The sequence below is a fragment of the Sarcophilus harrisii genome, chromosome 1, assembly GCF_902635505.1.
Source record: "Sarcophilus harrisii chromosome 1, mSarHar1.11, whole genome shotgun sequence".
In the NCBI taxonomy this organism is placed as follows: domain Eukaryota; kingdom Metazoa; phylum Chordata; class Mammalia; order Dasyuromorphia; family Dasyuridae; genus Sarcophilus; species Sarcophilus harrisii.
In genome coordinates this window covers 456,417,815-456,431,958 of record NC_045426.1, presented here as the reverse complement: position 1 = coordinate 456,431,958, position 14,144 = coordinate 456,417,815, and the positions used below count along the sequence as shown (strand labels likewise).

General features: G+C 41.7%; 1 protein-coding gene across 1 annotated transcript; it reads left to right on the top strand.

Annotated features, from left to right (window-relative positions):
- The first annotated feature begins 7,909 nt into the window (after positions 1–7,909).
- Positions 7,910–11,757, top strand: BHLHE22 (basic helix-loop-helix family member e22). Its single transcript, XM_031946353.1, has 2 exons — positions 7,910–9,197; positions 9,237–11,757. The coding sequence occupies exons 1-2, from the start codon at positions 8,813–8,815 to the stop codon at positions 10,040–10,042; spliced, it is 1,191 nt and encodes a 396-aa protein (XP_031802213.1). The 5' UTR covers positions 7,910–8,812; the 3' UTR covers positions 10,043–11,757.
- Positions 11,758–14,144: the final 2,387 nt, after the last annotated feature.

Genomic DNA, 14,144 nt, shown 5'->3' with positions numbered 1-14,144 from the left:
GTGAGGGGAAAAAATGGATTTAAGTGAGGCAGAGTTGTTCAATCATCAGGCTGACTATCTCTTGCAGAGTCAGTGACGTCCTTTGGAAAAACAAAAGTCAACACAACTAGGATGGCCTAGAATGAAGTGGTTGAACTTGATGCCTTCATTGACTGAAATGTATCCTCCATAGTGTCTGCTTCAGCCACTTTTATAACTCTTGCAACAAATTGTCCTCATCCATCCATTCTACAGGAGGAATAGAAGAGGGAAATCTTCATATGCTTAGAGGATATATCCCCCTAATTCAATAGAATTTGAGGGCTGTCAATTATCTTCAACTTGGTTTAGCTCTTTTGTTGAAATAGTTTTACCTGAATGTGGCTGCATGCTGTCATTTCACTATACTCAAAGTAGGATCCTAGAAGAAATTTGTTATTATTATTATCCCAATTTTACAGATGAGGAAACTGAAAGACAGAGGTTAAATGATTTTCCCAAGATTCCAGGATCACATCTACTTAGGTGTGGGGGGTAGGGATTCAGGATGTCAGGTTTTAAACCTCAGACTCAGTGCTAGTTATACAATTCTGGACAAATCACCTAACCTTTCTGAGCTTTGGTTTTCTCATCTCTCCCTCTCCCTTTTCCTCTTCCTCCCCCCCCCCCATATGTGTGTGTATGTGTGTGTATGTATATGTATATATATGTAAATAAATATAAATATACATATATATGTAAATTAAATCAAGAAATATTTAACAAGTATCTACTATGTGTTAGGCATTTTGCCAGATTCTAGGGATATGAGAAAAACCATGGACAGTTCCTGTTCTCAAAGAACACAAAATTTTATAGAGGGCAGGGAGAAAACTCATTTTTAAAAAAAGCTGAAGGTGGGGAAAGGGAAAAATCCATGACATTGCAGTCAGGTAGGAAATGATGAAGTGTCTGCTGTGGACTCCATCCCTAAAAAGAAGATCTGGAAGGATCTTTCGAATGCTCACCTTCCTTCTCCAATCATAGGGCCAGAAGGGTTCAAGAAACAGGAGGCTGGTACTAAGGAGTGTGGGTTTTTAGAGCTGATTTGATTTTACAAGAAGATAAATTCTAGAGACAGTGGTGAAGTCTAGGTGAGCAGACCAGATGCAAAGTAGAATATTATTACTCATCCTACTATGTGTATGGTGTTCAAAGAGGACTAGTGCTTCTGATGTGAGGGCTTGCCATCCACTTTTGGTATCAATCTGGCATTCAGTAATGTAAATGGAGAGCAAAACAACCACAAAACAATCAAAAAAGAATACCTGGGAAAATATAAAAATAAATATGGCACCAAAGAAAGGAATGAAAAGACATTCCATCGTGCTTTCTTGCAGTTGTAAAGGATGACATATAATCTTTAAACAAAACAAAACAAAAACACCCTTTTTCACTGTATTCAACTTTTCTTCTTTCTTCCTCATTTTCTTCCTCTCTTTTTAATTTTTTTTTGATAAATGGGATGACTTTGTATGTGTGTGTATGGGAAACCTAAGTGATGTAAAAACAAAGGATATCCCAAAAAATTCCACTTTTAAAAAATAATATCTGCTAATCCTCATTAAGTCAATATTCAATTATATAAAGAGACTAGTACATTTATATGTAGCTTCATTTATAATCATTCTACCATTTCTACAATTGATATGATTATTTTGAGAAAATTTTTACTATATTAACCACATCTAAAATAATAGATATATTATCTTAGATCACTGAGGCCATCTAATTCCCAATTTTACAGATGAATAAACAGAAAAGTTAAATTATTTGCCCATAGTAATATATGTAGTTGACTAAAAGAGCTAGGATTCCACCCCATTTCCTTTGACCCCAGCGCTCTTTTCACAGTCCTGTATTTCCTGTCTTTATGTTCATGCTTCATATGTTTTCATAGCACTAGGACTCTGGTTTTACACTTTATGCCACTAGTCAGATATCTATGGAACTTTGGGAAAGTCATGTGACTTTCCTACACTTTAGTTTTCTTATCTGAGAAATGAGTGGGTTGTACCAGATGATCTCTGAGATCCCTTCCAGCTCTAACTATATTAATCATTCAAAATTTAATTAAATAAAAATGTATTAAATACTTATTAGGTGGGAGGCATTGGGCATGGCAAAGACAAAAAAGAAAGTTACTTCCCACAAGAAACTTAAAAAACTTTTAAGTACTAATTGCGTGCTCAGGACTATGTTCTATGAAATGATTGGTACAAAATTTAGGTAATGTAGGGTCTCTGCCCTCAAGTTTCATGAGACTGTAGCTTTGTTTTGTTATTAAACATATATATATATATAAAATATCATGATATTTTATGTTTAAAATCTCTACAAACCTGCTACTGAAATAATAACCATGTTGCTATCAAAACAAATGAAAAAGAAAACAAACAACCCTCCCCATAACAACAACAACAACAGCAAACAACAACAACAACAACAACCAGAGTGGAGAGTTCAAATTCAGCATTATTCATTTTGCTTTCTCAAAAGAATTGTTTCAACTGGAGGTATTCCCACAATTGCCAGGAGATGGCGCTGTAGATTTTAAATCCCAAAGTGAAAGCTGAGCAGTTCATCTCCAGGGTTTCTTTTTCTTAACTCGCAAAGATTTGAAAAGTTGAAAAATCTTTCAGGTCAAAGAGAGGGGTGTACTGAAGCAACGATACTTAGAAAACAAGAAAAAGATGCAAAAAGCGGATAGCCAACTAGATTTGTTTCGCCAAAGGACAAAAAATAAAACAAACAAATAAAAACCTTAAAAGGAGGAAACTCGTCCAGGTAAAGGTCAGAACTGAGGCCGGGATGAGAGGAAAGAAGAGAAAGGTAGGGGCAAAAGCAGGAAAAGAAATGAGAGGAAGAGGAGAGGAAAGATTGTCTTCGACAAGGCCATTTTCATCTTTTATTTTTCTTATTGCATTATTTCCATCCACTTATCTAACTTTGCCCATCCTATCTAGTGATATGAAATAGTATTCCCTTTTCCTTCTTTCTCACTACTTTTGTAACTGAAAGACCAGACAAGTTGGAGGAAGCTTCGCTCAGTTGGAAGGTGTGTTCTGACTTGTTCGTGCCACTCACTATAAAAGCTTAGCTTTACTAAGCAGAAGTGGGCACTGATATATCCTCTCAATTCACATTTCACACTACTGGATTCTTTATCACATACATTTTTGATGGCCAGCCCTCTTTGTAAAAATTGAACAAATGCATATAGGTATATATACATACATGCATGCATATATATATATAAATATATATATATATATATATATATATATATATATATATATGCCTGCATACATGAGTTTCCTGATTTTGTTGTGACTGTTGAGACTGAAATCCCTAAATGATGTTTAAATCTCCCCCTAAATGAAAGAATAATTTGCATTGCCTGAGATTTTCCGTCTTCTCAACCGGACCCCTCAGAAAGGGAATTGCCTCGATATCTGCCTAACAAACTAGTGGTAATATTATTTTAATCATTTCAAAGCTCCAAGCTTTGTAAGATGCGAGATGTGGCTGAAAAGTACTGGGTGTGAAAGTAATGAGTGTGAATAACCCATCAGGAAGTTAATCCGTGTCTGGTTTATCTGCTTCCTGGAAAGATGCCTTGGAAGTAATGACCTAGTCATCTTGAACAGAAGAGACCAAGATCCTCCTTCCTGTGCACCTAAGTTTCTCACGCCCCCAGCCCGGTTCAGTGACTGCACTGACCTCGCAGCAGCCTTCAAGCGGGGTCCCTAAGTGCATCTGTTGAATCGACTGTACTGGATTGTCCTGTTGGTGGACAGGCGTTTTGCATGACTTAAAGGAAAAGTTCTTCTCAGACTGGCGCAGGTAAGAAGGGCGTGCCCAGTGAACCAAATAGGGTGTGAGTATTCTTTTTCTTAGGCTACACACTAAATTACAGTGTTCTAACCCGACATTTGGCAGTAGTTGCTCTGCCGGGGACTGTACACGTTCTCTAACACGCATTGTTCTAAACCCACTCTTCCTGAAGTCACAGAATGGTCTCTATGTGCTGAGACACCGCCCAGAACTATTGAAAGTCACAAAGGTCCCAAGGCGCATTGGTTCATCTGCTTTCCCCAAACCTGTCTAAACCCAAAACTGAACGACTTTTTGCTGAACTTTGCAACTGATCCCTAGTTTTTAGGTTTTTTAAAGAAAAAATTCTGTACAACTTTTCATTTCCTCCCCACCCCCAACAGAAAAACAAGCACAAGTAAACTCAAATGTCTTTTGTATTCAAAGTTGTAACTCTGGGCTCCTAGAACCTTTTTTTCTTCAGTTTCCTACTGGCTATCTATAGATGCTGTACTATTGAAAGGACTACCAATCAAGAAAACACTCTTGTTTTAAATTTACAAACCCGGACTGAACTAGGGCTTTCATTTTATTTTTGTTTGTACTTTAAATGTCTGAAACTGTATGCAGTACAGAACAACATTAATAAGTGTATCTTTCCATCATCCCCTCTAACGGTGGAGTTTTAAAGTCCAATCTAAGTATGAGCTCGGTCAGACACCTAATTTCAGTGGTGTGCTGATTGCTGAATATTCCAACATCATTTCAGAGTTGTTGGTGTACTCCCTCCTTCCTGCAGTGAAACTGTTTTAATCTTTATAAAATACGCTTGGGCGTCAGTAAATTTCAAATTCTAAACGCAGAATAGGGGAATTCTGCCTTCTAGCAAATCAAGAATGTTAAGGTATTACAATTTCATGTTAAAGGGAGATCTGTTCTTTGCTCTTTCAAAAAGATACTGTCAATAACCTTTCCGCCAATCCACAATGGCAGGTCAGAGAACTTGTGGCTGTAGCTCAGCAGGGAAAGAAGAAAACTTCTCCCCCGTTTCCCGTTCATTTTTTAAAGATAAGCGGTGGTTCAATGTATCATTCTGGTTTCTGGTCAAACCAAGCTTTCTTCATTGATCAACTTGTAACCTTTTCAAAGCTACAAAGACCAACTTTATCCCGAATCAGAAAATGGAGCTTCCCTCTGATACCCTCTCTCCTACTTTTCGAACTTGTGACTTAAAACGAGAGCTTCCCAAAAGCTTGTCAATCTTTTGTCGGAAGAAAAGTTTGAGAATTTTTGTTTGTTTGTTTGTTCGCTACGGTCCTCTATCTCTGATATTTGACATAGTTGGCGGGTTCAGTGTCTTTACTTTACCCCTTCACCCTTCCCTATTCAGGCTGCTTGTTACCCAAATAATGAAAGAGATGACGCCTAGATGGTGACATAGGGCTGTGTTACAATTAAACCAGGTAACGAGACACTGGGCAGATGTGTTTTCATTGCACTGTAAGATAAATGCAGTGTTAAATGCCTGACAACTTCCCAGAAGCAATCAGCAAAAGTTTATGAGTGCATAAACCTCAAAGACCATTCCCCGGGTGTTTTTATAAGCCCCGCATTTAAAGCTTCTATAAATTCTTCTGCCGGCTTCCAAAGCAAAGTTACTCAAGACTATTAAACACCCATCTTCTCCAGGGAACTAGAAGAGAGTTAGTCACTGGCATTCTGACTTAGGATATGGGAGAGCATTTTCCCCTCCCCTTTTGCAAGTTAAATTTGCAAATATATGAAAGTTTGCACATCAGAAGAAGGATGAATCAGTAGGGAGACTCGACTGTGTTTGAAGGAAGTGAACTTGGGATGAGATAGGAGGAGGACTAGAATAAAGAGAAAGTACATTTTGTCCAGGAAATTCTGAAAATTCAAATGACTACCTAGTATTGTAGTATAAATGATGGCTCTGGTGGGGGAGTGGTGACACTGGGTTTATTCAAGATCAATACTGTTGATGACATTCGGTGCCAACTTTATACTTTGTCTATTACACCTGCCCTTTGCATATTGTCATCCCTGTCCCTCGGGAGTATTTGTCATCCATTTCTATCATTTCCTGTGACATTCATTCTTCACCCCCCAAAGTCTTCACCGAGGCTAGTAGATGAAGCGAATGTATAATATACGCAAAAAGTTCCAACCCTAAGAGAAATTCAGGGGAAATAAAGTCATACATCTCGATGAAAAATCGCCTGGGATCAGTCTCTTTGCGCCGGTAGAAAACAAACTGTGAGAAATCAACACCCTTACCTCCTCCTCCCCCCACTTCCCCCGCACCCCACCTCCCGACCCCAGTTTAAAACCATGAAATTCCAATGATTTTCCCGTCGTTTTTAAGTGGGTCGATGTCTTTTACAAGTTGATATTAAGCAGACACAACTTACCTCGGCTTATAGAGAATCCCTGTTTATGATCCCAGTGAAAAAATAAACTGTTTATTGGAAAACAATTACCCCACCAAATCTTTGGATTAATAAAGAGGTTAACAGATGCATGGAGTGGGGGTGGGGTGCGCGAGGAGGGGAGGCACTATGGCCTCTATGTAAATGGACAGTTTGCTTTTCAATCAGGACACGTGCACAAAGCCAAATCTTTGCTACACTCAAGAGTAGGTTCCCAGTTAGACAAGCGTTCGAGCTGCATGCTTATTTTTAAATATTTCTGTTTTAGTAAAATCCAAACATCAGCAATGGAAAGGTACGCAGTGCTACGAGTCCCTATTTGATGAAATCTCAGGCACTTGCTTGAAAAAAAAGATGTTTTAAGTCTTTTCCTTTTTTTTTTTTTCAGGTGAAAATGCAAGGATTTCGGTTGCAGCTATAGCCCTTTCTTTATGAAATGAGGCGCCCAACTGTTCTGATATTACCATTCAAAAACAGGTTCTGTGGCGAACCTCATTTGTGAATCTATTACAGAGATTAATAGATTATTTCTCCTTTTTCAACTAATTCTCAGTGGGGAAATTTAACCATATGGTAAGGAGAGAATTAGAATTTCATCACATTAGAGCAAAATGTAATGAAAAGAGTCCAACACCTGGGGCCAACTCTGAAAGACACAATTAAAAGGATTTTAATGAAACCAGAGAAACCAAAAATTTCATAGCCTTCAGTTATTCTGCCACATAAGAATGATTTACTGGAGGTGTTGGGAAATATTGTTTTTACTTATGTCATAAGAATGAAAACCTGCCACGAAATGCCATGTGCTTTCAGTGATTAACATCCAAAGGGGAGGGTAGCTCATGCTGTTATGCCATTAGAGGACCCTGCCTCTGGTTTTCACAGTCCACCCCCTTTGCAAACCAAGCACTCTAAGAACAACTGAGAGGAAAAATCCAGAATCCCCATGAATGGATTACATGGTGGTGTGGACACTATCTTTCTGGATAAATAGCGCGGACTCTTTTTGGACTTGATGAGGCTTAGGGGAGTTGACCTCTGGCAAAGTTGACTTTGTATGAAGTGAAGAAAAAGAAGTGACTTTAAAAGTCTGATGTTCAGCAAAGTTTGAGAAATCAGTTTTGTTTTTCTGTTAGAGGGCGTGTGCTCCCTGATCGTTACCTCTTCAAAGGTTATGTAGTCATGGCTGCAAAAAGCAGGAAAAAAAAATACGAAAAAGAAGTAAACTATAAAATCACGTTGGTCTTTTAGTCTGCATTGATTTTGCAGTGGGGCAAGAAAGGAAGAGAAGCTGGGAGACCGCGCTAGTTGTGTGGGGTTTTTTTTTGGGGGAGGGAGAAAAGGGAGTGTTTTCCCATTTCACGATCTTCTGGAACCATAAGGGAGAATTTCGAGTACATCAACCTCTCCCTCCATCAGCTCATTTCACCTGCCTTTGGTTCCCACCCCTTTCCCCCTCCTCTCGAGTTCCTTCTCCAAATGCAGATAAGAGTTATCATGTAAACAGGGGTGGAGTGTAATTCTGGATTGGAAGGGTAACTTAGCAGAAGTCTGATGAGCACTAGGGAGAGATTGGGAGTGGGGGTGGGGAATGAGAGTAGGGGGAGGGGGGCAGTGTTGAGTGGGGCTCTCTGGCTTCGGTGGTGCAGATCTGCAATTTGCTGAAGGAGGCAAAGAACATCCTTAGATCTAAGTAGGGCTTTTAGTGTGCTCATTGATGAGTGAAAGTCGCCACACATGTCAAGCTAAAGGCAGTTGTTGGGTTACTAACAGGACACAACGCCTTGCAAACATATGCGTTAAGCTGTGTATACAGATGGCAGGGAGAATAATGGAGCAGGCGCCTTTTATAAAGCTCTAGCTGCTGCCTGTCTTCAGACCTAGGGAATGAAACTATTCAGACTCAGGGCCAGATAGCGCCTGGGATTGTTTGTTACCGTTTTAATCCTATTAATTAAAACGTTAACCTGATTGGGTAGAAAGCTCTGTCCCAACAGGCAAGTCTTCTTCATAATAACCTACTCAGAGATAATGATGTAAAAGACTCCCCCGTCTGTGGCAGCGGCTGGTTGATGGGTCCGCAAATCTCTTGGAGGTGAATCCAAGCAAGATAAACGGTGGGAAGAAGAGCCGGTTTGGCTCACAGCATCAGCAGCGGCTGCGACTCCGGCTCCGGCTCCGGGTCCCTCCCTCTCACCCTCATCATGCCCGGCCGCGGTACATGTTGAGCTCCAGCCTCCAGCACAATCGACTGAAGAAGAAGAAAAAGAAGAGAAGAAGGAGGAGGAGGAGGAGGAGAACGCTGGGGAAGGCAGAAAAAGAAAAAGAAAGAAGGGGAGAGGGCTCTCGGGAGCGCCCGGACTGACACCGGAACAGTCCACAGACCCAGGCTCGGCGGCTACAGCAGTGCTTGCTGCTGCTGTTGCAGCGGCGGCTGCTGACTCCCTAGCAGGAGGCGGCGGTCGCGCGGAGGGTCGCGGCTAAAGGGCTAGCGGCGGAGATCCAGACTGCTAGCTGGGGGTCAGGCTATGGAGCGCGGTCTGCACCTCAACGCTGCGGCTGTGGTTGAAGAGGACCTGTTTTTGCACAAGACCCTGAGCGCAGCCTCGGCCAAGCGTCTGGAGTCGGCTTTCCGCTCCACGCCCCCGGGGATGGACCTGTCTTTGGCGCCTCCGCCGCCGCAGCAGCAACCGCCGCCTCCACCACCGTCGCCGCTGCCACCGCCCCGGGACCGCCAGGCGTCGTCCTCTTCGTCGCCCCTGGGTTGTTTCGAACCTGTCGACCCGGAGGGGGGAGGGTTGTTGCTGCCGCCACCGGGCGGCGGCGGCGGCGGTGGAGGAGGAGGAGGAGGAGGTGGAGGAGGAGGAGGAGGAGGAGGAGGAGGAGGAGGAGGAGGTGGTGGTGGAGGAGGAGGTGGTAGTGGTGGAGGAGGTGGTGGCAGCAGTGGAGGAGGAGGAGGGGTGGGGGTCCCCGGGTTGTTGGTGGGCTCCACTGGAGTTGGGGGAGACCCCAGTCTGAATAGCCTGCCTGCCGGAGCAGCCCTGTGCCTCAAGTACGGCGAAAGCACCAGCCGTAGCTCAGTAGCAGAGAGTAGCGGTGGCGAACAGAGCCCCGACGACGATAGCGACGGGCGCTGCGAGCTGGTGCTTCGTGGTGGTGGGAGCGAACCCCGGGCCTCCCCAGGAGGAGGGGGAGTGGGGGGGCCCGGGGGCGCCAAAGCAGCCGAGGGCTGCTCCAATAATCACCACCACGGTGGAGGTGGCGGCCCCCCGGGGGGTCCGGGAGGCGGTGGGAGCAGCAGCGGTAGCAGCAAAAAATCCAAAGAACAGAAGGCGCTGCGGCTCAATATTAACGCCCGCGAGCGGCGGCGAATGCACGACCTGAACGACGCGCTGGACGAGCTGCGGGCAGTGATCCCGTATGCGCATAGCCCCTCGGTGAGGAAGTTGTCCAAGATCGCTACACTGCTGCTGGCCAAGAACTACATCCTCATGCAGGCACAGGCCCTGGAGGAGATGAGGAGGCTCGTTGCCTACCTCAACCAGGGCCAGGCCATCTCGGCTGCCTCACTGCCTAGCTCGGCCGCGGCAGCAGCAGCAGCGGCCGCTGCGCTTCACCCAGCCCTAGGCGCCTACGAGCAAGCAGCTGGCTATCCCTTTAGCGCCGGGCTTCCCCCGGCCGGCTCCTGTCCGGAGAAGTGCGCCCTTTTCAACAGCGTCTCCTCCAGCCTCTGCAAACAGTGCACGGAGAAGCCTTAAAAACAAAACAAACACACAAAACCTACCCAAACGCTAGAGGAAGAAGATCTTATGTCTCCCCCTCCCTTTTTCATCTTTATTTTATTCCCCAATAGTTGCAAAACATTGAATCAACACAGCAAGAGTGAACCAACATGAAGAATCAGAGAGACAAACAGGACTTTGGCCGTAACTTCTGCGGATTCTCCGTGGATTATTAATTTTTTTGCGGGGGGAGAGGGGGGAGGGTAATTGTGGGATGGGGTGTGTGGAATTCATGGGGGAGAGGAGGGTGGCTTTATTTTTCGTGAAAAAGTGGTGACTTTTATGCCAACTAAGTAATAAGTCGCCTTTTATGGAAGAGGGGTGGGAGTTGAGAGATAATGTCTCAATTATTAATCAGGGGAGAGACGATTTATTTAAAGCAAAACACTAATCCTACTAATAATTATGAATTTGGTTAGGACTGAGGGGTTTATGGGTCGGGATTGGGTGGGACGGCAGACCGGATATTCATTCAGACAAATCAGAAAGGGCACTTGAAAATAATTTTTGATTCTGAGCCAGGAGAAAAACTTGAAAAGTAGACTTATTTAAGTGGAAAAAAAAAAAAAAAAGACTTACATGTTGCTATGAAAGACTTGTATTTTTTATTGTCTCTGAACTCTAATTTTGTGAAAATGCAAAGTTTTAGGGAGAGTGACTTTAAAGACTCGTGTGGCTGAAAGTATTTTGCATTTTTAAATGTTTATGTGCACCTTGTTACTTTCCACTTTGCAATGATGTATAACAATACATGATATTTATTTGTTATTCTTCAAGGACCCCTCTACACCAACAGTATTTATCATGTGTTAAGGTCACGGGTCTTATGTGCAGGTTATTTTTTTTTTAATGCCTCTAAAATTCTGTTTTATGGATTAACTTATACTGTGTGCCAAGTGTTTAAAAGGTTTATTTGCCAACAACGTATAAACAGAAATATTAATGTATCAGAGCTATTTAGGTTTATGAAAGGTCATCTGAATTTTTTTCAGTTGCATCATCCCTGTATTTAAATTGAGCTTTAATAAATTGCTTCAGTCCAAAAATTACAGGAAAGGTGTATTCTTAATTGATGAATGAATTGATCACTTTTTGAAAGGGGCTTCTTCTTTGCATTCTAAAAGGGAAATAGCGATTTACTTTTACAAGGCATCACAGCAATAGAACTTATAAGTAAAAACATTGCCAAGCAAATATTTTTCCAGGCTATGCTGTGCATTTTTAGAAAGTCTAATTTATTTCCTTTTAATATGTATAAAACTTATTTTACTTGTGGAAGATTATTTAAGTTCAAAGACGTTTGGTTTGCCTAAGGTGTGAATTTTTTGTTATTTTTCTAAAAAATAATAAAATAATAATAAAATAAAATTAAGGAAGAACAAGAAAAAGCTATTTATCCAAAGTGTTTTCAGTTTTAGTTTGCATGGCTGAGTACCTGCCTCTCTGCCACTTGGAAATCAAGAAAATCTCTTTAAAAAAAAATGAGCCCTGCTATTTTCCATTCCTTACAGATAATATAAACTCTGTCAGGAGGATGGTAAACTAGAAGTCTTGATGGCTCTGTCGGCAGGTCGTGGTTGTGTAAAGAGTGATATATATTAAATAGGTCAATCAGAATATGACAGCTATGTATGATCATTTGTATGTGTATCTATGTCAGAAAGAATCTTTATTAAAATATTTTGAACAAACATTTTTATTATGCTGTGCTTTGTGGAAGGAGAACTCATATCTATGTTTTTTTTTTTTTTTTTTCCTGGTAGTTAGCCTGAAAACGACCACCATCCTTCCCCTCCCATTCACCTCACGCCTCCAAAAAAAAGGAGTTTCAGGGAATGAAAAACTGAAGCTTGAACAGAAAAACATCATTACTGTTAAGCCCACTCTGATATTTAATCGCATTAGGCTGAATTATTGGAGAAGAGCTAAATGGGGGTTAATAATGAGAGAAAAAGCCCGAAGATTCTGGACTGAAAGAACCCGGGGAGACTATCTTAACATTTGAGATGGAGATTTCAAGTAACAGATGCTTGTATAGAACTCCCAAGTTGGTACTTCGCCGTTCAAATTAAACTTTCTTTGAGGATTTTACCCAGTTTTTACCCCAATTGAGTAAGAGTCAAGAGTTAGGGGGTTTAAGTCTCTCAGAGGTTGAGTAGTTTATTGCCACCCATCTCTTTTCGTGCCAAGAGAATCAATCAGGTTAATTTATAAATATAAATGAACATAACTGAGGGTGTACATAGTGAACATCGAGTGGTGATATGAAGGGAGCTTTTGTACTGGTAAAGGAATCTGAGGATGGGAGTCTAAGAAAGGAATAGGTTTCTTGGCCACCCATCTATTCTCCAGTAGTGATCACAAATACAGATTATTTACTTTCTTTTTATGGTAGTGATTGTGGCAGTGATGATGATGTTGCTGTGTTTCATTTGGACCCAATATACTAAGTTCATTGGGTCTGTTTAGTCTCATCTCTTAATGATATTCCTAAATACTATCAAATGTAATAGAAGTGTGGGGGAGGAGAGTGCAATATTTTCTGCTCCACTTGCTATCAAAAAGGATTAATCAGAACCTGTAACTTTTCAGGAAACATGACTGTAAAGGGCCACGGAACTGTGGGAAGGGGGCCCAGACGGGTGGGCAGAGCAGCCCCCAGGCGCAAGGAGACCCGTCTCTCAACATTTACCAGACAAAGCCTGGGTGCGTCTAATTATGATTATTAAAACAATTTCCATGACGATGTCTAATATTATGTTAATTTGAAAACAACTGTGTATGAAAACTGTCGACTATAATACCTAAATTCATTTAATGAAACACATCGTTAAGGCAATTAAACCTCCTGGATGTGATTAAGGAACATAATTACGACACTGTTCTGCGCCATAATTGGGTGTCTTTAATCAAGGGGTAAAGTGATCAGCAACACAGCCATTAGTTTGTATTGTTCTGTCTCTGCTGTCCATCATTCTGATTAGGAATTAACCGCAGTCACCACCAGCCGGCCTTCTTTCCCCCCTTGCATATTAACAGCGAAGGGACACACCGGCTGCAAGATTTACTGCTTAATATTTCTCATTACAAGAACCTTCCTTGAAATATTTCTCTTGTAGTCATGATGCTGCTCAATTACTATTAGAAATTGTAGTGAATAACAAATCACAGTGTTCAGAAAAAAAAAAAATTTCTCTATCTCCCTCCCGGTTCCCCTCTCCCCTCCTCCTAGCAGAGTATAGTCCTACCAGAGTGAAAGAGATTGGGGGGGGGGGGGGGTTGAGAGAGCAGTTAAGGGGTGTTGAATTGAGATGTCACAACAGCTTGGATAAAGGTATTACCTTGAAAAGCAATAATAATAGCCACTTTTGTTTTTTCTTAACTAATTTCAGACAAGTGAACTCTTTTCCCAACCCAAGAAGTTACTTGCATGAGGCACTTTCAATAAATACATTAAAAGTGGAGTGACCAGAAGTATGGGCTTTTGGTGCTTTAAACTTGTGTCTTTTAGTTCCGGTTGCAGACATCCTTTGTAAGTGGCTTTACCTCCCAGACGTTCCCCGCCCCCTTTCCTCCCCTTCCTCTCTCTGTCTCAAAAAAAAAAAAAAAAAAAAAAAAGTTTCCTTTGCATCATCTTTTAGAGAAGACAGCGAAGGATTAAGATAAAAAGCAGTTTCCTCTCAAATTCTTCTCTGATTGTCTTGACGCTTAGAAATTTGCCTCTCCGCGGGGTAAGATCTGTAGAATTAGTCTCCTAATTTATGAAACAATGTTTAACTATAGGTTGTTTAAACTAACTACTATGATGCTATGTTCTCATGGAGATGTTTCCTAGGTGTGAATCGATACCTGGTTGCTTCGAGGCTGCCCTCTGCCAGCTTAAGACAGTTTAACGGAGGAGAAACCTAGTAAAGAACTGTTTTAGCCAGGCGGTTCTTTCCCACATGTCACATCTCTCCAGGAATTAATCTAGATATTTATTTATTTTTAATCTTAGGGAGTGAGAGAACAGAAAAGGCCCAGAAGACCAGTTCCTGATTTTCACATCATTACACTTCAGATCACCTCCACTCTGTCA

Excerpts from the sequence above, each read along its gene's own strand:
- BHLHE22 (XM_031946353.1), top strand. The coding sequence starts at position 8,813 with ATGGAGCGCGGTCTGCACCTCAACGCTGCGGCTGTGGTTGAAGAGGAC. Across the intron at positions 9,198-9,236 it reads AGGTGGTGGTGGAGGAGGAG|GAGGAGGGGTGGGGGTCCCC; the intron begins GTGGTAGTGGTG and ends GCAGTGGAGGAG.